Genomic DNA, 27206 nt, shown 5'->3' with positions numbered 1-27206 from the left:
GCCTGTCAATACCCTGCCAATTAAACCAGGACACACCATCGGTTATAGGAAACATTCCAATTTCAGAGACATTAAAGTCTGAAAAAATCATGCAACTGGTACCTACGAAAAGTAATCAGAAGTAAAGTACGTGAAAATGCCCCCGACCATCACATCTGTGATGCATGCAAATACTCTCCTTTTCCTCTCTTTCCCGTGGATGAGCCGCCAGGCACTCTTTTCTAAGGCAAATAATCCCAGCCATACACAAGGCCCTACTCATTCTTGCCTGTTCAACTATGACCCTGAAAGAATCCCTCTGGCTCAGAGAATCAATGTTTCCTCTCTGAAGAATAATTCCCATCAGCATAGAGAAGTTTTGTGGCTTCTATGTTAAAAAAGAAAACTCACGGACTCGCCATCACCTTCTGCCACTGTGACATTTGTTGGATTTCCTCTGTGGCGTCTCTGCATCCCCTTCACTTCCTCTCTTCCCATTCTCTACCGGACTCATTCTCCTCAGGCTTTCACTACCATAATTCCATTGACAGATCCCTGTCAAGTTCACCAACGACCTCCGTGCTGCTTAATTCATGACTCAGTTGTCAGTCCCCGTGTTAATCATCCCATCCACGGCATTTGACACAGTTGAGCACAATCTCCTGGTTGAGGAACACTCTTTACTTGGCTTCCAGGATACCACAGTCTCATCACTCCCTTTCCACCTTCCTGGTCACTTCTTAGCTTCCTTTTCTTGTGCCTCATTATCACCCCATTATCCCAACCCTTCAATATGAAATTCCCCACGGCTCTGTAACTGAATTCCCTCTTTTTTGTTTTTGCCTACCCTCTTCTCCAGTCACCTTACCCAGTCTCACATTCTCAAATATCATCTCTATGCTAATTTATATTTCTAGTTCTCCCCGCAACCCCGACTTTCCAAATGCCCACTCAGCATCTGCATCTGTGTATCTAACAGACTTCTCAACTTGGTTCACCCAACTCCTCTAGTCTCATCCAAGGTGACCTCTCCCACAGTCTTCACCGTATCAGGAGAGCGATTCCATCCCTCTCCCACAATGCAATCACTTCTCAAAACCTGCATCACCACTCTCGTGGTCCCTGCCACCGTCTTTGTCTCAGCTTGGTAAACACAATAGCCCCGAAACTTGGCTCCTTTCTTGTGTTCTTGCCCTCTCTACAGTCTTTTCCACACAGCAGTCAGAGTGAATCATTTAAAATGTAAGTCAGGTCAGGCTACTCCACTGCCTGAATTTGTAATGGCTTCTCATTTCATCCAGAGTCAAGTCTAAAGTCTTTTCCATGGTCTACAAATTTCTACATGACCTGTTCCTTCACCATCTCTTTGACTGTAAAGAAAATATATTTCTTTGTTTTTCTTGTTTATTGTCTGCTCCCCTAACACCCACACACTAAATATAAACTCCAAAATGACGGAGACTTAGCTTATTCACGGCTATATATCCAGTTCTTAAAACACTATCTGCCATGTAGTTGATATTCAATAAATATTGCTAAATGAATGAATGTATGAATGAATAAATTTATGGATCATCCTAGATTTCAGCAAAATATTCCCTTTGCATCCCTTTCCACATCAGTGAGCTACTAAGGCACAGCTCTGCTCTCTGTATACCTCACCAGATGGATACTAGATTAAATTACATGACAATGTCGGCAAAACACTCAATGGGCTTCTTGGAGGGAGAAGGATCAAAATAAGAAGTTATCATTATGCCATTAGCGTTATTATTACCACTTTGGCTGCTGCTGTTTGGACTACTAATAGCCTGTGAGCATTTCTACAATCCTGTCGTTCTCTTTCTCGTGTCCTCCAACCCTCTTTTCTTTTTCCTCTTTCCTTCTACCTTCGCACAGTTTCACGAACAGCTGAGGAAATGCCACAAGGTGAATGCCATTGGAGTGCCATTCACATCATCCTCGACCCACCAAAATAAACCTCTGCAGGATCTCCCCTCGCAGCCTCCTTCAGCGGAATTAGCAGTGGAAAGAGGAAGACAGAACACTAGCATTTTGAGAAGGAGGAGCTCTGAAGGCAGACTGTCAGGTTAACTGTCAAGCTCAATCACTTACCGAGTGACCTCTCTCACCCATGTCCTCACCTACAAAGTAGGGGTGTTTATTTACGCCTTCCCCGCAGGAATGGTGTGGGGCTTAAAAATGTAACAAATGTAATTCTATGATGCCATTCAATGTAAGTTAAGATAAATAAAAACCAACAAATAAATATGAATATAATACAAATAAATTCACACAGTCCCCGGCACATAAGGAAACACTGGATAAATATTAGCTATTATTATTCCCGACTCCTCAGCCCTCAGTCCATGCAGCTGTCTTCTAGCTGGGCTGGACCACCTCCTGCTCTTTTATGTCTCTGCCTTATTCATGTCTTCTCTTTGCAGAGGATGTCAAGATGGAGCACATTATTAAATAAATGTTTAATAGACGCATATTCTATGCACAGAAATGTATACATATAAATCATGTGTGTACAACACTATGAATTCTCACAAAGTAAACACACCGTGTGCTGCCATCCAGATCAAGAAGCAGGACATTGTAAATACCTCCAGAAATCTCTCCCGTCTCCTGTCAGTCCCTTATTCTTCCTCTCCAATGGTTAATGCCCTCTGAGCTTCTAAAACAGTGCATTTGTTTTTACTGTTTTGACCTGTATAGAAATGGAATCATCACAGCATGGACGCTTTTGTGTCCAGTTTCTTTGACTCAATGTCATGTTCGTTAGATACTTCCATGTTGTTGCACAGAAGAGTAGTTTATTTTCTCCCATTTCTGTGTTGTAGCCTATCATATGAATGCATGACAATTTATTTATCCATTTTCTTGTTGATGGGCAAGTGGGGGCTCTTTCCATTTGGAGGTTATTTTGAATAAAGCTGCTACGAACATTCACCACTTTTGGTGAACATAGGTCCCATTTCTGATGGGCACATTCCCAAGAATTGTAATTGTTGGGTCACAGGACAAGGACATATTGAGGTTTTAGTAGATACTGCCAAGAGCTTTCCAAAGTGGCCATACTTATGTAGTCTCCCGCAAGCAACGCATGTAAGTTTCCACTGTTCCCCACCATCACTCCTTGATATTGTCAGTGTTCTTCTTTTGAACCATACTGATGGCTGGGTTAGAATACTGAATTGTGGCTTTAATTTACATTTTCTGAGGGCTAGCAAAAGCTCATCACTTTTTCAAATGTTTATCTGCCATTTCAGTAGTCTTGTTCGTGAAATGCCTGTTCCTGTCTTTTACCCATTTTCTTGTCTTACTGGATCGTCTGCCTCTTTCTTGTTGGTTTTAGAGGAGTTATTTACATATTTTGCATAAGGTTCTTTGTCAGATACACATAACACAAATATTTCCTTCTACTCTGAAGCTTATATTTTCATTCTATGAATAGCAGCATCTGATGAACAGAAATTCTTAATTTTAATGTGGTTCAATGTATCAATCCTTTTCTTTAGCCTTAGTGCTTCTTGTACCCTACTGAATAAATATCAGCCAATCCAAAAGTCATGAGATAGTCTTCTGTCTTATATTTAAGAAGCTTTTGTTTTCTTTTACCTTCCACCAAGAGAACATTATTCTTCCTCAGATTTTTTTTTTCTATGACTCCTCTACCTAACCAGTCTGAGTGAATTATTCCCTTTCCTCAATCTCCATAATGGTATGCATTATTTTTATTATCTCTATTATATTATATATTACCTTGAATCTTATGTATTTCTCTGCCCTTCCTCTCTATCTCATCCCCATACTCCATTCATCAGATTATCCAGATTCTTTCCGGTCTTCTCACTAAATTCTGGTCATAATGCCTGCTAAATAACTCTAAAATTGGTCTATTTCTCTCATCCCCTGTGCTACCTTCATGGTCTGAATCTGTGACATCTCATCTCAAGTGCAGCAATACCTCCTCACTGGTCACCTACCACCAATCTAACCCCCATCTAAGTAATTGACCACATGACAGCCAGAGTGATCTTCCAAAAATATCAACCTTTTCATGCTACCTCCTTTTCAAAAACCCTTCTCCACAGTGCCCATTACCTTCAAATTAGTATTCAAGTCATTAATGTGATGCAGAGGCCTTCCAGGATCTGAAGGGTTGTTTGGTCTTTCCCACCACTGGTGTCTCTGCTTTAACCTCTTGAGACATTTTCATTTGCTCCTGTGCTCCTTTATAAAGACGCTGTCTGCCTCCACATCCACACCCCTGTCTCCTCTTCATCCTCCAGTTCTTATCCTATGCATCTTCTCTGATTCCCTAGTAGGTTAAGTCTCCATACCGTCTGGTACCAGAAAGCCCCAGAATTTTTCTCCACTACAATTCCTGATGCCTATTATTGTTTGTTTAAGCCCATCTTCTCTGATAGAGTGCATACTTCCTTGGGACACAAACTGTGTCTGTCTTGTTCACCACCATATCTTATGCCTAGCTCAATGCCAACATGGGTCTTTAAAAATTCCTGTATCTATATAGATATATAGTTATGTCTGTAGATATCTATATATACATATATACTTGCTGAATTAAGTTGAACTGATTGTTGCTTATATTCTCAGGGTTTAGCATTTGGATTTGGCACGTAGTCAGGCTCTATAAAGGTTTAGTGATTCACTGTCTTTATAAAACCCTAGAATCAGTAATGAAAAGGACATTAAGACCGCCTACTTCAACTACCTAACCCATTAGAACGAAGATTAAATAATCTCTATAACAGGGGCGCCTGGGTGGCTCGTTGGTTAAGCATCCGCCTTTGGCTCAGGTTACAATCCCAGGGTCCTGGGATCGAGCCCTACATCAGGATCCCTGCTCGCCAAGGAGGCTGCTTCTCCCTCTGCCTGCCAATCCCCCTGCTTGCGCACTCTCTCTGACAAATAAATAAATAAAATCTTTTCTTAAAAAATTTCTGTAACATTTCTACCAGATGCCATTTACTTATAACTCTCTGAAAACAGAGAGTCACTACACAGTTCAGCAGGTCATTGCAGCCTTGGGCATTAATGTGCGCTGGAAGATCTATTTTATACTGAGTTTAAACTGAGATCTGTCTCATCCCAGTTAAAAGCTGGGATCCTTGTCATTTCCTACAAGCAGATCAGGTTTGGCTCATTTTATCCACATTAATGAATTTGACTATCTTTTCTGCAAGACAACCCTGGAGTTATCTGCCGACAAATCCTATTGCCCCAAGTCAACCCTCTTGAACTATTCATCATAAGACAGCCTTCTTCAGGTGCACTGTAGTTTTCCTTAGTCCCCGTCTTGAATTGGGATGCCCAGACTTGGACCCAATTCTCCAGGTGTGCTCTAACCAATCTAGAAGAGGACAAAGATGTCACCCCTTTTTGGTGGACAACATACTTCTAATAATGTAACCAATGGCGGACCTGGGTTTTGGAAGACTGAGGTTTCTACTGTAATTGCTTATTGAGAAAGGAATTCTAAAATAAGATGTGGAAGTGAATATTTGGAATGAAAAAAGTTGGGGACACAGAAGGTGGGGGAACCCTGGACCTTAAGCTTCATCAGTTTCATGGTAAATCAGCCTCTAAACGTCCCTAAGATCTTAATAACTTCCTGGTAACATCTTGTTAATCCCTTCTAAATTTACTCCAATTATCATTCACAGGTCTCTCCACTGCCAACATGCACAGCAGGGTTATCAAGTGCAGGCTGGAGCCAAGCTCCCGGCCTCAAATACTGCCTCTCACTTCACAAGGTCGCCGCACATAGCACAGGAACCGAGAAGTTGGAAATCCTGGCACACCCAAGGCAGATCGGTCTCTCTTATCTACTTTCTTGTCAGGTTGTTACCAAACCCACCGTCTACTCTTTTCTCCACTAAAGGGGACAGGGTTAGTCTTCACGTGTTTGAGGTTTTTGTTGTGTTGTGTTTTCTTTGAACACTAAGCCACTTTCTTGGCCTGAATTTCCTGGAGGGATTTTCGTTCAGTGCTCCCAAGTGACACTACCAAGCCCTCCCTGCTCCATTTTCCAACCCTCTTCTATAACAGGAGTATGAATCAAAGGGTTGCTAAGGAACTGGAATATAAAAGTCATATTAGGTTCTGCTTAGCTCAACTGCCAATCTCACTCCACTTTCCTCCCACTGACATTCAGAATCACCTTTATCAGATACCTTTCTAGAAGGTCACATTTTTAGTCTGCTCTGAGTTAAAGCATGCCATTTTTTTTCTAACTATAAAGTTAATACATGATCATTGTAGAAAAGTTAGAAAAAGAACCGGAAGCCTAAAATAAATCATCTGCAACCTCCCCATCCAGAGGTAACCTCTTTTAACATCTCAGCATCTTTCCTTGCAATGTTATTTTCCCTTATCTTTTCGCAGAGTTAAGATCACACCATACGTTTGGTCAGAAACTACCCATTTTTATTTACTTATTTTTAATTTTTATTTTAAATTTTTTTAAAGATTTTATTTATTTATTTGACAGAGAGACACAGCGAGAGAGGGAACACAAGCAGGGGGAGTGGGGGAGGGAGAAGCAGGCTTCTCGCTGAGCAGGGAGCTCGATGAGGGGCTTGATCCCAAGACCCTGGGACCATGACCTGAGCCGAAAGCAGGCACTTAACGACTGAGCCACCCAGGCGCCCCAGAAACTACCCATTTTTAAATGAACATCAGATCAAATCACTTTCATATATTCTTGGAAATTCTTATACCTAACATTTTCGTACCTGCCTAATATGATATTGCATAGATGCTACATAATTTGTGCAGTCCCCTCATGTGGAAAATTCAGATCTTTACATTTTTTTTTTGCTATTATAAACTATGCTTTTTAAAACAGCACTAGCTGTACTCAAAGCCTTGTATGTTTTCTCCTATAATCTCCTCACTTTTCTACGATGAATTAATAAGGGTAAAATTACTATTTCAAAGAGTATATTTTCCTTCAGGTCATGAGTATATATGAAGCGCCTAACAGGGACCTGACATAAAAAAAGACATTAAACAAATATACATGTTTATAGATATCAACAAAGTAATCCCATGATTGTTGCATTCTGGCTAGCAGTGACTGAGTATCTGTCTCTGTACACCCAGCCAGCACTGAGGGTTCTCATTCATAAACTCTGCTAAACACACACACACACACACACACACACACACACACACACACAAACACATATATACGTGTGTATAAATATATTAAAGACCACAGATGATTACCGAATAAGGAGAAGGAAGGTTACACAGAACCAACAATGCTGTAAACTGCTCTATAGTTCTTATAATTCAAATAACACCTGCCAAAATACATTGAAAATCAAACACAATAATATAGGAAATTCTGACGGTAAGATATGAAACTTTAATATATATTAGGTCTGGAGCATCTATAAATAACACTGTTTAGACATTTTCATCAAAATAATCGGATAAAGCTCACATTTTCATACTTTATATCTGAAAACTAATTAATAACCATGAATTTAATGTCCTGTATATGTTAAAATTTTAAAAAGGCATCGTATCCTGTCTTCATTTCCATATTCCTGGTTTTGATCGGTTTCTCTGTCTTTCATCTCCATTCTCGCTCCACATCATGCCTCCTCTAAACCCTGAGTCTCTCCTCCCCCTCCACCCTCTGGTCTCAAATTTCCAGGGGCATCCTACCTTGAAGATGCAGTTTGCTCTCCGTGCTTTGCAGAAGGACGGAACTCACAGAGTCCAGATTGTCATAGCTGTTACAGCCCAGAGGCCCGGTGCGTGTCTCTGTGACCTGGAGTGGACATCGAGGGTGACAGGTGTGAGACAGGCGCCCTTGTTAGAGACTTGTGAGACAGGGCCCCGCAGAGTCACCTCAGCAGAGTAGAGCCGGCAGAAAAAGTGTCCTGGCCTGAGCCAATGGCACCTTGCCTGTGCCAAGGCCACCTTTGGGCTATCACCAAAAGGACATCGGGGTAGCAGGGCAGTCAAGTTCACAGACTGGAGCCATTCCCTGGCTCTCACTTCACAAGGTCACTCTAAGTATGATATGAATTAACGAGTTGAAGCACTGCAGCATATTTCAAATGCGCTTCACAATCAGGAGAATCCGCGTTAAATGTTCGCAGGGCCATGAATTTGCTGTGTGACCTAAGGAAGTCACTCAACTTCTCTAAGCTTCCATGACCCGAGGCTAGTAAATCCTTTCCAAGAAAGTTGGGCGACAAGACACAATGGGTAGAAGTGCCTGACATGTGGCTTATGTCCAAACACGGGTACCGTGTTACCCCAAATCTCAGAATCGGTCACGAGTACATATGCATTATTAGGCAAGAGCAATAACATTATCCCCATTTTCTAAACGATGTTTCATAACCTTGAAGTAGGCATGGTTTAGGATGAAAAGAGGTTTCTCATCCCTTTGGCCTTGACTTCCCATGACTTAACACAATCGTTTACCGGGTAGTTTTGAGGTTCGCATGCAACTATAAAGACACAGCACTGGTGGTTTTGTGACCCGTAAGACGGTGTCCAAATGCCAGTTGTGCCTTCCTCTGGCTGGGAAACCTGCGTGAGTGACTTTCCCTCTCTCAGCCTCAATGCCCCCTCTACAAAATCCTCTCACCCACCTCAATAGGTAAAGAGATCCTATTTGGGGAGTGGTTAGCACTTTGGAAACAGTATATAAATGGAGGATTGGTAGGTTTTGATTTTTAAGCAACTTATTATTTTTTGGTACACAATCCTAACATAGTTGTTATTGAATGAGACTCAAAACTACCAATTCATTTTGCTAAGGAGATCCTGGGAAAGAAAGCTACGGGCAGAACTTCCTCACCCGGGGTCAGCTGCTGGTCTTAAACACAACTGGCAGTGAGACAATTCTAGCCAGCTGGCTCTTGAGGGAGTGTCAAGAAACGGCAAGAAAAATCCAAGTCCCAGACCGAGTGGGGAAGACAGTGGTGGTCAAAGAATGGCTTCTTGAATTTCTCTGAGAAATTCCTTGTAAGGAGGCAGGCTGCACTTCCAGGATGCACAGAAGGAGATTATCGTCTGACAGAGCTTCAGTATCTCAATTCCACATCCCATCCAGGGTGGGGAGCGAACCATTTGGTGATAATGAAAACCAGGCCCTTGCTTCACTCCGACTCTGATGGCTTCATAAAGATCTGTCTCTCTGTGCCGAGTTCACTAACAACATAATCCCCCCAATAGAGGCGATTCTTCTTGGATAAGCTGGCTCTTTGTTTGTCGATCTGATTTATTTCTCTCTTTCCTACCTCCCTCCTCAGTAACTCACTCCCACATTTTTTCTCTTCCCTTGGTCAATTTCTAACTCATCTGCCCCTGTCTCCCTCGGTCCTTCCCCCCTCCCCGCCCTCCAGCCACACACACACTTTTTCCCTAGAGATAGTTTTGAAAGTCTTAGTATAAGGGTAGGTCTGTACTTAATTCAGAAGAAATTAGATCAAAGAATTGAGGAGTAGAATGCAGGTATAATCGGGTTTCAGAAAATGTGAGATGCACAAAATCTGCACTGAAACCGTGAGAAAAACTAATCCTTTATATCAAAAATTCCTCCCTCGTTCTCTTTAGAAAGGTAATCCCTGAATTTCTTGCACTTAAAATAGAACTTTTTTTTTTTTTTTAAGTGTCTGTGTTCCAAGACACTGAATTACAAGTCTAGGGCTGCTCTATTCAATGTCGCTATTTAAATGAAAATTAATTAAGATGAAATAAACTTATAAACTTAGGTCCTCGGTAGCCACATTTGTTCAAGTGCGCCATAAGCCCATGTGACTAATGGCTACTGCCTTGGCCACAGATATAGGGCACGTCCACCATCTTGGAAAGGTATTATATTGGATAGTGTTGGTGCTGAGGGGTATGGGTCAGCACATGACTGTCCTTTTTTGTAAATAAAACTTTTATTGGCACACAGTCATGCCCACTTGTTTGCATATTGTCCATGGCTGATTTTTGTGGTACAGCTGCAGAGTTGCTTTGTGGCAACCTTGACCATATGACCTGCAAAGCCTGAAATTTTTATTATCTGGCCTTTACAGAAATAGCTGACCCTTGGTCCAGCGAGTAGAATTCTAGTCCCTGTTAGGGTACTCCAGCTGTGTAACCCTGAACAAAAAAGTCTTTAGCTCTTGGACCTCAGTTTTCCCATCTGTAAAATGGGGGGTGGTGAGTAATGGGATGGAAAACACAAGTGTTTAACAAATTACTGATCTAGGCATCAGCAATCTGCCTCTTGCTAGCTCTAGATCCTTGCAAAAATCATTTACCCGCTGTAGTCTCAGGTTTTTTTTTGACCTAGAAAGGGCACTTAAAAATCAGTGAGAGGATTGTTGATAATTACACCATGACCATAGCCAGGGCTGCCCCAGCAAATCAGTACGATGTGGTCATGCTAATGGCAGTGCTCATGATCTTACAGGGCCTTTGACCACGTCAGTCAGAGTGGCTGGCAGGGGGTACTGTTAGTGTTAGCTTCATGGGTATGAAGCCAGGGACTGCATCTGCCCATCGGCCATCCGAATACCTGACACGTGCAGTATTGCTGTCTTCAGAATCAACCACCCAATCCGCCCTCAAGCCTACCTTGATTGCTCCAGTTGATATCTGGATCTCATGGAGCCTCCTCATGGTGCCATCACGGTCGACAAAGTAGGATGACGCAAGTTGGTGCAGAGCTTCAACACTTTGAGTGGCATTCCCTGACTTCCTGTCGAGGCGACTTTTGTCCATGTACATGGTCAAGGCCTCCTCCCCTGCATGGAAAAGGAAAGAAGCTTAGGGAGCCTATCGAGCTTTGGGGTGGGAAGAAAGGCTCCAGGGCCTGACTGCTGACAAGAGCCTTGACTTTCCCACTACTTTTGCCCAAATTCCCTTCTGCCTCTGAAAATCAAGAGCCCGGTGAAAGAGAAATAGTCCAGAAGTGGCTGTAAGCACTAAGCCCTAGGAGGACGAGGATCATGGGAGGACTCTCAGTTGTCAAGTCCAACCTCTACCAATCCAGCATGTAGTTCTCACCAGCATCCTCTCCTTGAGGCTCAGTCTCTCCTTCTGTAAAATGATGGATTTGTCCTAGACACTCCTTTCCTCGTCCTGTTGTCTCTGCCTCATCCAGTTTCCCCCCCTTCATCCCCGTTTCCTATTCTCTCCTTCCTTCCTCTTTCCCTTTCTCTCCTCCTGCTGTTGCCCTGTCCTAGACAGACAGATGAATGGACGGATGAATGGATGGATGGCTAAAGAGGCAGATAGAGGAGAGAGAGAGAGAGAGATGAGACATTCTTTAAAGACACATACGGATAGACAGGGAAAACCGGGTGACTAAAAAAGGGAAAAAACTAAATTGTCGGATGAGAGAAGTCAGACACCATCTACATTGACCAGGGCCCTATCCCTTGCTCAAAGCCCAGTGCCTGGCATATAGTAGATAGTTATACTTAATACATCAATGTTTTTTAGTTCAATCAATAAATATTCTCATTACCTACACGAGCCAGGCACTGTGGTTCTGTGAGCACAATGCACAGACAGGAAGCTGCTTCTGGGGGGCGAGGGGAGGGAAGGTGGCAAGAAAGTCAGGCATAGGGAGGGAGATTAGAGAGGAAGAAGGAGAGTGTGGGGTGGAGAAAAAGAGAGCGAGAGGTGAATGCACAGACTCATATATTTTATTCCATTAAGTTTTCCTTCGTAACAGGTACACAGATTACTAACAGTACTAACTTCTGGTCCCTTTCACTTGGGATAACAAGATGTTTCATCAGAACTTCAGAAAGGGGAGTCCAGAAATGCCTACTAAACAGATGTGACCATTATACGTCATCTGGTTTCACCTTCTATTAACTGTGAACTCGGGGATGTTTCTTAACCTCTCTGTTCCTCAGTCTATTCGTTAACAAAATTAGGGGAAGAATGGCACCTACTCCATAGAGTGATTCAGAAGAATAAATTAATGAATACTTGTCAAGTCCCTACGGCAGGGTCCAGTTAGCTGTCGTCATCAAACTCATTTCAAGTCGTAGTAAAAAGCAGTCTCTGGAGCAGGACTGCCTGGTCTGCACCAGCTGTATGAAGAGTCACTCACTCTCCCCACGCTTCCATTTCTCCAGGTGCAAAACTGGGGGCAGGGCTGTCCTGGGATTACATTAGCCAACTGCAGAAAGTACCTGAACCCCGCCTGCCACATACATGGGAGTGTTAATGACCATTACTTGACTATTGTAAAGTATCAGTTGTATGAGATTTATCCTTCTATCTACTCAACCCAAGAAAATAGGATAGTCAGAGAACAATGTCGTCAATACTGTCTGAGGACAAAAGTCTGATCTCTAAGATCACCGAAATGTCTTCAGAATACTAATTACTTTTCAAGTTGAAGAGAAAAAAAAAAAAAAAAACAATTTGCTTTCGGGAGGATAGTGACTATCCTAGGCAGGGCACACAGCCCTGACCCACAGACTAATTCCTGTGCCTCAGATCCCTCCATGACTGCTTCTAGAACTCAGTTCCATTGCTGTTCAGTTTAACACATGCAACCTCCAGTCTGTCTGTCCACTGCCATGGCCCTCCATGAGTTCCAGCCAAACCATTCTTTCCATCTCCATGATTTATTCTTGCTGATTTTCCTCCCCTGGACCATCCTCAAACGTTTCTCTCTGCTTAGAATGACATTCTGGGAGCGCCTGGGTGGCTCAGTCGGTTAAGCGTCTGCCTTCGGCTCAGGTCATGATCCCAGAGTCCTGGGATCGAGCCCCGCATCGGGCTCCCTGCTCAGCGGGAGTCTGCTTCTCCCTCTCCCTCTGCCTGCCACTCTGCCTACTTGTGCTCTCTATCTCTCTGTCAAATAAATAAATAAAATTAAAAAAAAAAAAGAATGCCATTCTGTTCCTCTCCTATCTGACCGCTGAATTCCTATCCAGGTTTTGTCACTTTCTCTTACCCTTACTCCTCTGTCCTTGACCTGGCATACTCCTATACACTCCACAGAACCCAGTGAGCCATCATCTTTCTGGTGAGCTTGCCCAACCGTGCCCTCACCCCGACAGAAATGTAATCACCTTCCCTCTATGACTCTCTACCTCGTCCATTCAATTTAGCTAAGCATGCATGTGTTGAGGAGTTTGGCAGGCACTGGGGTGACAAATGGATAACATACTGTCCCTGTTTTAGAGTCACTGAGTGACTACAAGTATGCTGTCCAAGATGAGAGCCACCCATCAAATGTGGCTCTCGGGCACTTGAAATGTGTGTCCAGTCTAAATGGAGACGCACCATAGGTGTAAACTACACAGTAGATTTCCAACATCTGAAAACGTAAAAAATTGTATAAAATACTTCATTAAAAATTTATCCTGTTGATTACACATGGAAAAGCTAGTATTTGGAATATATTATGTTAAGTAAAATATATTGTTAACATTGATTCTCCCCTTTTTCTTTTTACTTTTAAAGACGTGGTTGTGAGAAAAATCTAAAACGGCATATGTGGCTCACACTTGCATTTCTAGTGGACAATGCTGGCGCAGGGAGACAGAGATGCGAGAGGAGCATTTCAGGATACTAGATGGATAGCAAAGGGAGAAGGAGACAGAGAGTGGAACGTAGCCCAGAAAGAAGGGTGCCTGCATCCTTGCTAGGAAGGTGGACTACAAGACGCTGATGCTCTGGTCTCTCCAGCTGCATACCTCATCACTCTCTCCAGGTATGCTCCATCCTGCACAAGTGCGCCCTATTTTCTCATGGGGGGACTCTTATTTTCTTTCTTTTTTTCCCCCTTCCTGACTAACTTCTACTCTTCAGATGTCACCTAAGACAATACCTTCTCTGGGAAGCCTTCCCAGAATCCCCCACTCTTCCCTTAAACTAGATCAAGAGCTCTAACCACGTGCTCCCTATCTCTTTCATTTCTCTAATGCATCACCTCCCACATTTCCTGATGATTGCTTGCTTAATAGCCTGGCTCCCTCACTAGAGGAGAATCGCTGTGAGGGCAGGGAGGAGGTAAGAGGCCTCCCTCATTCCACTGTCATGTGCTTTGCAAATGATCCGAGTATTTGTGGATGAATGAATAGACATGGAAGTCAACCGAATCTACAATGTTCGTTGAGTGACACATCTGCTTCAAGCACTAGACTGAAATCTCCCCATGAGAAAATTCATCATCATCAAAATTAACTTTTGGGTCCCACACGCCTAGATATGAGTTCAGAGTAAGACACTCATGTTTGCACTTTCCCGTGAAGTCTCACTGGTAAGGCAGGAGGACGTGATCTTCCGTCCTTCAGAATCCACGGTGACCTGAATAGACTTGGCTTAGAAAGGACACTATATACAGTTAGACAAAGAATTCCAGGAGGGTGGGTGATGGCCTGGTGGAGCAAGGACTCTATGGATTTTGTACTGTTCCCAGTGCTTCACCTAGGTCAGAAGAAGAAGAGATGTTCAGTTATTGTGGGATGGATGAATGGATGGATGGATGGACGGATGGGTGGATGGATGAATGGATGGATGGATAGATGGATGGAGGGAGGGATAGATGACTGAATGGCTAGGGGAGGGGTAAATGATTCAATATGTGAATATGTTAGAGAAGTTAGAGCCAGGAGGCAGAGGAAACAAATATTCCAAGTGTCAGCGCAGGTGCTCCATGGGGCCTGTGGAAGAGAAGGTGGAACAGGCACAGCTCCCTTCGGACTGAAAACTGGCAGAAGCAAACCTTAGATCAAGAGGGGTTAATGGGCTTCTTGCTGCATTATTAAGACTTAATTTCTTGTTTATTAAGAGAATGTTCTGTTTAGAGCTGCTTTCCCATTTGGGCATTCCTGCAAATTGCCTCTTCACCCCACATAGGCTTTTCCTCCATCTCTCTGTCCTCCAGGGGATTCGCATCTCTCTCTGCACCACTTCTTTCAGAGGGGAACAAAGTGGGACTCAGATACATAGGGGATGGGGATGAGGCGGCAGCAGATCACCAGACCTTGTGAGTGTAGAGGGGATACTGCTCCCGGGTGAGGGAAGGGGAGGTCCGGATTTGGGGTCCCCTGGGGCATCCCTCCCCCGTCCCTTCTGAGTTCCTGTGACTTTATTCTCAGCCTTTCTCTTAGCCTAGGGGAGCTTTCCCAAAATGCAGGGTGGGGAATAATGAATATACACAAAAACGTACACACAAGCACAAAAACATAAGCCCTTGTGCATAACCTGACATTCACGTAATTTACACGCATTCACATACATGTGCAACCTCACATATATACATATATTGTGCATCCTATCTATACGCAGGAGTCCCACGTGTATTCAGGAGTGCACTGCGGATGTATGTATGTCTACAAACAGATTGACTCACATCCTGGTCTGGGGAGGCGTCTACACACATCTGTCTGCAGAGGTAGGCATGCAGTCCCATGCATGCCAACTTAATCATACGTATCACACAGAAACCCAGGCTCCAAGGTGTTTCCTTCGGAGGGATGGAGGGAAACTGCTATCCCTGTATTCCCATGTGTCATTCTAGATCCCCAATTCTCCCCCTTACCACCTCCCATGAGAAACATCATTCATATCAAGTCCATTATGAGTTCAATCAATTTCACCAAAAACTTGAGGAGCCCATGGAGTGGGCATGTGTCAGCCCTCCTGTTAGCTGCACTTCCTCTTTCTCGTTGCCTTTCCCTCCTCTTCTCTTTCCCTCAGGAGCCAAATACATGCATTAACTTGTCCTCCATGTGACAGTTTAGGATCATCTTTTGTTGTTTGAGCCTGACCTTAGGAACTCACCTGACACCTTGAACAGCTTATCAGAGCATTTCTTCCAAATGAACATGGTGTTCTTTGTAGGAAAAATTGCAGAGAATAACATGTTCTGCACCTCCTTGTATTTAGGCAGGAAAACGGGTATCCAGGTGGGAAAGTGAATTTCTCAATGTCTCCTATTCACCTAGTGAGTGGTCGCAATGGGCTCGAATCCCAAATCCTCAAGCTCCTTAGCCCCACAAAATTACAATAATTATAGCAAGAATAATGAAACACCACCAATGCGAGCAACAATCAGTTTGGTGCCCAACACTGTGCTCAGCACGTTTAATGCCACATTTTATTTAATTGTCGTAATATGCACTTCTATATATACAAGAGGAAACCAAGGCTTAGAGTAGGTGCCCCCTAACTGGCGTGGACCAGGAGACAGGACTGGAACTAAGGCAGGTGAACTCCAGAGCCTGCCCTTCCGTTCACTACAACTGACCCCATCCATCCCCTCCCCTTGCACGAGGAGGCTCTCAAGAAACACTTTTCCATGAATGAGTGAAATCATGATGGAAGAAGGACCCCATGTAGGGTCTGTCTGGCACACTGGTGTTCAATCAACAGTAAATCTCTTCCCCTTCCTGCTCCCCACTCCCCCACCTTGAGGACTGAAAGAACATTTAGGGCCTGCTGTCCAACACTGGAACTCAATCCAAAGCTCTGCATATTTTAAAATGTTGTGCTGTAAAAACAGAAGAGGAACAAGGCTCTGTGAATAATTCACCACTTCGCCTTGGAGAAATTAAAAATATATTTCACAGCCAAAGAAAGAGCTTTGTCATTTGGGATTTCCAGGGACTCAGACAGAATGAAGCTTCTAATTGAAGAACGGAATTGGTCGCGATATATTTTTCTTTCTTTTTTTTTTTTTATTCAAGTGAAATGGGAGGTGGAGAAGTTCAAAGAAAAAGGGGTACAGGTGGAAATGATTTCGTCTTCACTTTACAACAGAATATGTACTGCATGGTTTAACATTCAGAGTCCTACTTAACTTAATATTTGACTAGCGGGGCGCCTGGGTGGCTCAGTCGTGTAAGCGTCTGCCTTCGGCTCAGGTCATGATCCCAGAGTTCTGGGATGGAGCCCTGCATCGGGCTCCCTGCTCAGCGGGAAGCCTGCTTCTCCCTCTCCCCCTCCCCCTGCTTGTGTTCCCTCTCTCGCTGTGTCTCTCTCTGTCAAATAAATAAAATCTTTAAAAAAAAATATTTGACTAGCAACAGGTGACAAATACACAATGGTTGGTTGGTTTTAGAGTGGTTGGGGCAGGGGGAGTGAATGAATTGGTTAAAGAGATCCTGATGTTGAGTCAAAAAACAAAAAAATGCAGGCTTTGTGGACAGAAAACCCAAAGCTAAAAACCTAGGGTAAACTCTGTTTTGTTTTCTTTTGTTTTTCGTTTAAAAAATAGAACTAAAAACAGAAACAAGAGAAACCCTTAGCTTTGTCACTCACTAGCCATACTTCTAGCTAGACAGTGGAGATAACTGGTCTTAACTTGCAGATTTTAAGGACTACCGGCAACGGGTGAGGCTTAATGAGGGCAAACAATATACCAGCTTTTCTTATTGGGAGGATGGATGAATTTGCCCAACCAGCTTCTCCCTCGACACTCCCCACATCGTCAAATTCCTAATCTGGGCTTCCTCAAAGTGCATACTGTGTGCTCAGCCTCAAAAGCACGGCCACCTTCCGGGTCCCTCGCCGACTCCTGCCGAGCTAAAGAGCTGCTTCGCCCATACTGCCTCCGGCTCATGGGGCTCACCTCTCCTCTCAAGGAGAAGATCGAACGTGATAATCATACCTCCATCCACCTGCCCTGCCTCCGTCAAGACACAAGTCTTGTTTAATCGGCAAGGGCCAAATCTAATGCAACCTAGCAGCTCTCTGAGTGGGAGACACGGGACTCCACCACCAAAGAGGCTGTCTCAGAATTTAGTGGCCCTGGTCATCGTGACAGAAAACTGATGTCCTAGGGAATGTAGCTTGTAATGTAAAATGATGCATGTAGGCAAGAACCAGAAGCGTCAAAATATGCTAGTTTCTACCATATCCCCCCTTTTTAAAAAATTTATATCTTCCCTTTTATCCTCTCCTCCTCTTCTTATTCCCTTAAAGATTGGTTGGACTTGATGGGGAGGGATTGGCAAGGCTAAGCAGGGCACAGCAATTAGTCAGCTTTCCTATTAACCCTCTCCAAGCCCATATAAGATACAAACAATACCTTCCTTGTAAAATGATAACCTCAAGTTATCAGTCCCTCCAGCAGACTTAAATAAACAAAGGCAATTCTCGAAACAGCATCTGAAGCTTAATTATTTCCCCAGATTAGACCACATTCCAAAGGAACAAATACAATAATCAGATTAAGAATCCCTGACGCATTGAGCTAATTCCAAGGTGAAGCCACAAAAGTTAGTACTTCGCAAAAGTTAGTAAACTCGAGGTAGAGGGTCCCAGAGAAGGGCATCAAATGCTCTACGTTGACCGCAGCCACCAAGACAATTTGGCTCATCTGGCGATAGATGCTTTTGAGTGACATACAGTGGAAGAGAAGTTAGTTTGGCTTTGAGCCTAGGATACCCCGCCCTCCCCTCCAACCCAGGCCTAAAGTCATGAGAAGGCTCTGGCCCAGTGGCTGCCGACCTACCTCCCAAGGTGGCAGAGATGAGGAGGTGGGTGCCGTACTTTTTGATGATGGTATCGATGAACTGCTGAGTGGTGGGTCTCCTGCCAAGCAGGCGGATGCTCCTTTGAAACTCCGGCATGAGGGGCACTGGATGGCGGACCAAGTCTCTCCTCTCGATGGCTGTGTTCCTCACCTTCCAACGGGCAAACTCCCTGGGTAAGAGAGAGGAGCAAGATGCCTCGATTTACCACTTCTACCCCCAAGGCAGAGTCCACCCAACCGTCCCATTCAGGCATCGCTCCTTAAGGTGACAAAGCAACAACGATTATTTTTAGTATTTGTCAAGTGATCTGGAGCCCTTAATTCTCTTCAACCAACACATATTTACTGAGCACTGTTCTCATCACCGGGATACTGTGGTGAGCCAGACAGACAGAGTCATGTTCTCATGTTGCTTACAGAGCATCAAGATACAAAAGTCATTGTTGCCTAGTTGCTTACCCATCTCTCCCACCAGACTGTGAATGACACCCCAGAGACAGGATCTTCTCTGGTACATGGTTCCTGTTACATGGCAGGACTCCTAAGAATGCCACCTGGATGAATAAACAAATGAGTGGATGGATGGAAGGAAGGAAGGGAGGGAGAGGGGGAGCAGAGGAAGGCTATTCATCGCAGGGAAGACCTAAAGCACAAAGCAAGTTGAGACCTAAGGCACAAAGCAGGTTGAGACCTAGAGCCAGCTCTAGGGCAATTCAAAAATCAAATAATTAGCCCAGAGCTTGTTTGATTCATAATTTTAACATGTACTCAGTGAACATTTACCATTTGGAAAAAAATAAGGCTATACCGTGAAGACCATGTGGGAGAATTTCCATTCTTCACTAACGATGGAAGGGATCAAGACTGAAGACCTTCAACCCGGGAGTCTAGCTTGGGATCTCACTCTGCCTCTTGCAAACTATGCGGGGCCATCCTGAGCAAAGCTTGTCACTTGTCCGGACTTACATCTCCTTATCTATGAAATCCAATTAATACTATCTCCTTCTCATTGCTGGTGCACAGATTACAGGAAGCATTGGGTGTGACAACACCTTTGGAAACTGCCAGGTACTAATCCAATGTGAAAGAGAGTTTTATAACTTTATATCCTCACAAATTCCCAGACAAGAAAATCATTAAAAGTTCATGGGCAATGAGCAATGAACATGTAAACCGAATACAAGTAGAAATTTGAAGGGCCTTGGTTCAGGTTGCTTTTGCTTTATGACCGCTGTTCCTACCAAAGATGAAGCTCCTTCTGGAACAACCAGCTCTCCGGTCGGCCTGAATTACAAGCCCCAAGACCCTTGAGAAAAACAGCCTAGCCAAGAGGACGGGAAGGTCAGCCTAGATAAATGATAGGAACCAGAGTTTAATGAAAAGGTCTCCCTCTCCTGCCACAAGATGGGAGAGATGAATGAAGGCGGGGGCATGGAGCAAGGAGAAGCAGAACAAGGGAGGAATCACCCCGGAATATGCCCCTGTAATTCAGCGGTGGAGTCTGACCCCCCGACGCGGAGGAACGTGGGTCTGAAAAAATGCTTTCAAATTGGAATACATTTCCAAGACTCAGAGCTTATGGTCTGTGTCTGCTTATGGAGTCTCTGTTCGTAATTCTTAACACCGCTGAAATTCTAAACCAAGTCAGCTCAGTACATTGCACATCATCGGTATTAAGTTAATCAGCTGCACTCAAGGAACCCTTGCAGGCAGCAGCCAGGAAGCGCAAACTCTGATGTCTACGGGAGCGGGGTGGACACTTCCCAGGCCCGCGCCCTGAAGAAGCTCACGGTCCGGGAGGAAAGACAAGATGTTTCCAGTCTGCTGTCAATCCAGGACTAGAGGACACAGAAGAGCCCAGACCTCTCAGGGCTCCAGGGGAAGCTTCAGAGAAGAGGTCATAGCTGAACTACAGTTCTGAAGTCCACGTGGGCTTTAAATAGAAATGTGGTGGAGAACAGCTCTCCCCATGGAAGAAAGGGCAGGAGCACAGTGGGTGGGGGGGATGGGCCACGAGACCCGGGAAGAGCCGAACAGGAAGGAAGGGGAAGGACAAGAGGGAGCAAGTGGGACAGAGGGAGGGAACTTGCGAGCCAGCAAGAGCCTGTGACATGACTCCCAGGACCCCCACGCCCCGGTGTTCACACCCCTGTGTAACCAGGCCCCTCTGCTTAGGTGTGGGCAGGAAGGCACCCAGCGACTTGCTTCTAATGGATGGAATGGGGAAGCGATGGAACGATCCTTCCAGGATTCATTTACAAAAGATTTCGACTTCCGTTTTGCCTGCCCTGGGTGTGTGTGTCTCTCTCTCAATTTCTCTCTTGCTCCCTCTGGCTCTCCCTCCCTGGTGTGAGATGCTCTAGGGAGAGATCCACATGGCCAGGAACCGAGGGAAGCCTCCGGCCAGCAGCTTCCAAGGCACTGGGACTCAGAAGGCCCTGAGTCCTAACAGTCACCGCATGGGTGAGCTGGGAGGCAGACCCTTCCCAGCTGAGCCTTGAACCCAATAACCACAGCCTGGAGATGGAGAGAGCCGGGGTGCCCAGCAAAGCCACACCCAGGTGCCCAGTCCACAGAAACTGTGAGCGAATAGATGCTGTTATATTAAGCCACCAAGTTATGGGGGTAATTTGCTATTCAGCAAGAGATGACCAATAAAAGGCAATGAGGATCATCAGATATTTCTGAGGAAAAGAGTCTTTCCTCATCAGTTTATCCCTGAAACTTATAAAATTACATATAAATGTAATTATGAAATTATGTATGTGCATAGAAAATACTCATACTTCAATGTAACAGACACAGATATATAATCACTTTGGTTTATAACTTATGACCTTGGATTACTAATTTTTTTTCGTGTGACCACGACGACTACATTCCTCAAAACCAACGTGCATTTTCACAGAGAGGTTAAGTAATGTGTCAAAAGTCACACAGCTAGATAGTGGTAGAGCTGGGAGGAGAAAACTGGTATGCTGATTCTTATATCAGTCTTTTAATATAGATACTGAGACGTAAAATGTAAAAGCCATAGAATCAGGTAATGCCACCCCCATGATCAAATTACAAGCCCAAGACTCAATTCTTTCCCTCCCTCCCCTCCTCTTTCTTTATTCCTACAGCCTCTACAGTCTTTCTGATGCCCACCAGCTACCCAGCCAGGGCCTGCCATTGGGTTTCTTCCTTGAAGACATTAGGCAGCTGATGCTGAGTCCCCAGCTCCTTCCTCACAGCGTGGGCACAAGGCCTAAGTGGGGAGATGCGCTGACCTGCTAAGCACACAGCCGGGGACTTGGGAAGAGCTCAGTAACTCTGTGTGTGTGTGTGTGTGTGTGTGTGTGTGTGTGTGTGTGTGTGTGTGTGTGTGTGTGTGTGTGTGTGAGATTAGGAAGCACTGACTCAGCGCCAAGCACCTGTTGTTCAGCACCACAGGGCTCCCGATCCTAAGGAAGTCTTCCATCTTCGCGGCCAAAAGTGCATGTTTAGGAAAGCTATGAAACCATGCTGTGCTATTTACAATGGTCATTTTAGTCAAAGAAAGAGTCCCTGCCCCAATCTGTAAGAGGGGCAGGGGTGGGAGTGGGGGTGGCAAAGAATTCTCTTGTACCCGTTCCGTCTTGATGGGAAGATAGGATTTGGCCAAAGAGAGGGAGAGGCTGTTTCGGGAAGGATGAACTCCTTGTGCACAAATGGGGGATAAGGCAGTTGAAGAGAGAGGGGTGTGTGTGCGCATGTGTGTGAGGGAGGTAAATGATAAGAGGTAAAGACAGAGAGGTTGTCAGTGACCCCATGATGAAGGGCCTTGTGTGCCTAATCACGTTACTTGATTTCAGTGTCTAAACTCTGTTCTGAGTGGCCAACAATCCAGACTAAAAATATGCAAAGAATGGATTTATGTAACTTTGTGGCCATTGTAGAGATGCTGAAGCAAAGACAGTAAGAGTTACAGGATTCTAAAATGTTATACTGTTTACCAAAGTCCCCTAAGTGAAAGGGCTTCCCAGCACGTAGACCTATTCAGAAGGAGGTTTAAACAACACTGGAGCTGAAACAGTTGACTTCTGTTTTCAAAATTTGGGCACCTACTGTTTTTCCAGATCTGAGGTTATAGCAGCAAACAAATTAGCCGATATCAAGGAGCTTAAACTCCGGTGAGAGCACACTGATCATAAAGAGCCAAATCGGTAACAAGCCAGGCGGCGGTGGGGAAGTGCTGTGAAGACAAATAAAACGGAGGAAAGCAGTCGGGATGCCCAGGGGTAGGGTGAGGTTGCGGTTATAGAGACAGCCTTCTTGATATGATGACATGAAAGGAGAGACCTGAAGAAAATGAGGAAGAGGACACGGGGCCACCGGTAGAAGGGTATCCAAGAAGAAGGAAGAGCAGGTGCAAAGGTCCAGAGGTAGGACTGTTTGCCAGGTTTGGGGAGCACCAAGGAGGCAGTCCTAGATGAGCCAATAAGTAGAGGAGAGGAGATAAAAGGAAGGGTGGGAAGAAAAAAATAACATTAAAATGTAGGATGGAGTGGGCATAGATCTTGAAAGGCTATGTTGGATTTGGTAAAGATGTCCTATTTTTAAATTCCAAGTACTGTATACAGTCAAAAGAAGGTTTTCGGCAATGACACAATCTATGTGCTAAAAGAGGATCTAGAGAGTCTGTCACAGCTACTCAACTGTGTCCTTGCAGTGTGAGCAGCCATAGACAATACATAAACATGGGAGTATAGCTGCGTTCCAATAAAACTTTATTTATAAAAGCAGGTGGTGGGCCGGATTTGGCCCCCAGGAAGTATGGCGCCTATTCTGAAAGCATCACTATGACTCCTTTGGTAGAAGTCATCAAATCCAACCCACTCAATTCATGGATGGGAAAACTGAATTTTAGAGACATTAAGTTATTTGCCCAAGATCACAGAGCAAATGACTTGCAGGGCTGAAATGAGAGCCCAGGGCTCGTGACTCCAAGTGCAGTGCCCTTTCCACTGCAATAAGCCACCTTAAAAAGAGAGAGAGACAGAAGAGAGAAAAGAAAGTGAGAAAGCCTTGCTTGTCATGTTGTCTAACTGCTCTGCTGGCCCAGGAACAATTTCATGTAAGTTCTCAGTGAACTGAGCACAACATAAAATACATCTTTCCTTCTGAGCCCACAGAGCAAGCAAATTCCCCTTGGAGGAGAAGGCAGAACTCACAGTGGCACAGGATCCGTGGAATACGCTTATGCTCAATTAAGCATCTCAGCGGGGCAGGCAAACCAATTAGACTGAGATTAAAAAAGGACCCTGGATGGAAGGCATGGGGTTGCTGCAGCAAGGCTCATCCCACTGGGGGAGCGGGAGGTGGAGGGGTGGGTGACAGCGAGGGCAGGGATGGATGAAGACCGAGGCCAGCACTGTAGGTTTGAGACGAGGCTGGAGAGAAAACTATAAGGTGAAGGCTCTCTTATCAGAGCAGAGGGTTGCCTTTCTGGGACTCCTCCCTCGTCCTGCCCTCTCTCTACACACACACACACACACACACACACACTCTCTCTCTCTCTCTCTCTCTCTCTCTCTCTCTCTCTCTCCCTCTCTCTCTCTCCCTCTCTCTCTCTCTCTCTCTCTCTCTCGGATGCACACACTGAGGACAAAGGGCTGTGGAGCAGGCAGGAGACCCTTCTCTGTGCCCTTGGGAAGGTGTTTAGTCTCCTGGGAAAGAATCTGATTGTATTAGATGATCTTCAGCCCTGCGTCTCTCAGCCTGGGCGCTGGAGGTGGAAACCCCGAATTAAAACCTAACTCTGCCACCAATTAGCTGTGAAATTGTGAACGAGTTCGCTTACTCTATAAAGCTTAGATGTCATCCCGGGGAAGCACATCTCCCATAGAGGGGTCGGTTCAGCATCGTATTAAGAACATTTAGAAGGAGCCCTCCATAAACTGTAAAAGTTATTGTCCATATTGTCACTGCTGTTCTGGTTTTGGGAGAGGCCCCAGTGGGAAGCTGGGTGACAGTGGGTGGAGGGTGGGGTGGGTGAGGGGAGGAAACAATCATGCTCTTTTTAAAGTTACCGGTAGGGCGAACTTCTGGGATAGGCAAGATCTGATCCTCGTGAATCTGTTAGGAGCAGTGCGTCTGAATTTAAGAAAGAGAACAGCAGTTTATAAGCTGCTGCAAGGCAGGCAGGCAGTTTCCTTATACCAGCGATAAAGACTGAAACCAGGCCACCTTGCCTCATTGTGCTGAGAGGTTAATGAAACCAGGATCAGAAAACTCTTTGTCAATCACAACAGGGTGTGGACTGTTGTAAGCTGCTGTTGGTGTTTTTCTATTATTATTACTTGCAGAGGGCCACTCATAATGATGTTTCAACTGCATAAAATTTTCCTTTTCATTTCCCCCTCTATAAAATGGCATCACCATTTTCAGTTCTCGGGGTTGTGAGGAGAGCACCATCTATGATTACGTGTGAGTCTCCTCCAACGTCTTCTAGAAAATCAAGGCTACTGAGGACCTCTGAAGAAGTGAAGGGTTGCTTTACTCTTCTTTATAGAGTATGTTTTGCAGCTTGTGTTTTTTGTTTTTGTTTTTAAGCAGACTCCATGCCCAGCTTGAACTCACGACCCTGAGATCAAGACCTGAGCTGAGATCAAGAGTTGGACGCTTAACCGACTGAGCTACCCAGGCGCCCCTTGTTTTTTTGTTTGTTTTGTTTTGTTTTGCTTTTTACTTGAATCTGATTTCATAGCAGAAATGGACGAGGTCGTTTTCAAAAACATATACCATAGAGACTTCAAAATACAGAAAAAATGGAAAAACAAAGGGAAGACAATATTTTATTTGGAAGTTAAAATTCATACACAGACTTAACTCTATAGACATTGTCCTGAACGCTTCATACAGGTGGACTGCAAATGTCTCTGAGCTTCCCTGCAGCCAAAGCAAAAGGGGAATCACAGCCCAAAGAGCCAGAGAGTCAAGAAGATAACAGAGCAGTTGTTAAAAGCTGTGAAAGAAACACACATTTCCCAGAGGCTACAATAAGACACAAACATCTCCCAGGGTTTCTCATAAAGAGATGGATGTAGTCGATGCTTGTTGGTGATCTACCAACGCCTATTTGGCTCCAGGTAGCCGAGTGCATTTGCCAGAAACATCATTCGGTAAAGCAATTCCATGAGAGTCAAGCATGTTACAGTCTAAATATGTGGCTCTCTAGTGTTCTGACTTAATCCAGGGTTACATTTTAGAATATTCTATAGACACTGACCGCCGATAAAGGTTTGTGGATAGCATAACTGATTAGGGTGTTTATCCCTGGGTGGCTAATCCTACTGGTTGTATTAACTCATCATTTGGAAGTCGAATAAAAACAAGGCTCTGAGTGTCTGGGTGGTGGGGGGTGGAGGGATCTGGGACCACTGTTAGCAGTAAATTGTCCCCAGAGATGAGCAAGGCGAACGGCAGAGGAGGAGGGTGAGGAGAAGAAGTCACTGAACCAGAGAGCGAGCAAGCACGAGCGCATTTCTCCTGCCTGCTCTTCCCACCCAGTCTCCCCCCGTGGGCTCCCCAGCCACCTCCCCAGCCACCTTGATCTCGAATTAGAAAACAAGGATGTTTTATCACACACCCTGCTTAGAGCCACCTCAGGGAAAGGTGAAACCAAGGGCAGATGTGAAATGGAAAGGATGCCTCTTAACAACTAGGGTGCCGGGGACAAATCCCCCACCGTCTCCCTGCCCCAGAACAGAAGCGAGGGGGCAGCTGAGGAATCAGGGCAGCAAGTGGATCTCCGGGGCAGCTCGGTGCCAGAGGCGTGAGGATAGGAAGAGCAGGAAAAAAGTCGCTGAAAACATGATTGCGAACAGGTTCGTTTTAATTACAAGACACCGACTTAACGGTGGAGGATAAAATAATCCTTGCTTATGATGTGTATACAAGCCTTTTTGCTTTCCAGATGTGTTCACCTAAGTAATGGCATTTTTATGTTTATACCAACTCAGTAGCAGTTCTGAAGGCTCTTCTGGGAATCAAGTTCAGAGAAACCAGGAGAAGCATCTTGGAATGGGGCTCCAGGCTTCTCATGGAGGAGAAACTTGAGAAGAATAGAAACAAAACGAGCACATCAGAATGGCCCCAGTTTTATTTGAAGGGACCTTTCCCTAAAAAGCAAGTGCGGTTCTTCGTGGAGCCCTGTTACTGAGGGCGGGGGTGCAGTGGGGGTTAGGGGCATCCACGGTGGGTGAAAGCAGCTTAAATGCACTTGCTTTATGTCCTCCAAGTGGCTCATCTATTTCCTGAGATGCCCTCGATTACCTGAGCCATCTCTTTGCCAAAACATCAGAATGGAACAGCTTTGGGAGCATCAACCAAGGATATTCCTGTCATTTCGCAAATGAAGCGACTAAAGGACATGAGAAAAAGGACCTGCCGAAAGCCACACACCATTGGTGGCAGGAGGGACTCGAATCTGGGTCTCTGATCTCAGATTCAGCGTCTTCTGTCCTGATCCACTGCCCCGGCCCACCACCTCCACTGTGTGGGGTCTATAGGACACTATAGGTCCTTTACAAAGCTCTGCCATCATGCACATTATCCTTCCAACAACCTGGAAGAGGGGTAGAACTGCCATCACCATCAGGAGTGGGGAAAACTAAGGCACAGGCTGGTGGGCAGAGCAAACCCATGCCAGAGCTGGGACAGAAACTCCAGTGGCATGAGGCCTTGGGGT

At 44.9% G+C, this 27206-nt stretch overlaps 1 protein-coding gene across 1 annotated transcript in view; it reads right to left on the bottom strand.

The window, feature by feature from the left end:
* The window catches only part of BRINP1 (BMP/retinoic acid inducible neural specific 1), a 175074-nt gene that overhangs the window by 49464 nt on the left and 98404 nt on the right, over positions 1 to 27206 (bottom strand). The window contains exons 3-5 of the mRNA XM_027616802.2: positions 18473 to 18663; positions 10615 to 10784; positions 7693 to 7798 (exon numbers count right to left, since the gene is read on the bottom strand). Coding sequence (XP_027472603.1) covers positions 7693 to 7798; positions 10615 to 10784; positions 18473 to 18663 — 467 coding nt within the window. The remainder of the gene's footprint in view (positions 1 to 7692; positions 7799 to 10614; positions 10785 to 18472; positions 18664 to 27206) is intronic.

This window comes from Zalophus californianus, chromosome 13 (genome assembly GCF_009762305.2).
Source record: "Zalophus californianus isolate mZalCal1 chromosome 13, mZalCal1.pri.v2, whole genome shotgun sequence".
Taxonomy (NCBI): Eukaryota; Metazoa; Chordata; class Mammalia; order Carnivora; family Otariidae; genus Zalophus; species Zalophus californianus.
The sequence above is the reverse complement of the archived record's forward strand: the minus strand, read 5'-3'. Positions and strand labels throughout refer to the sequence as shown.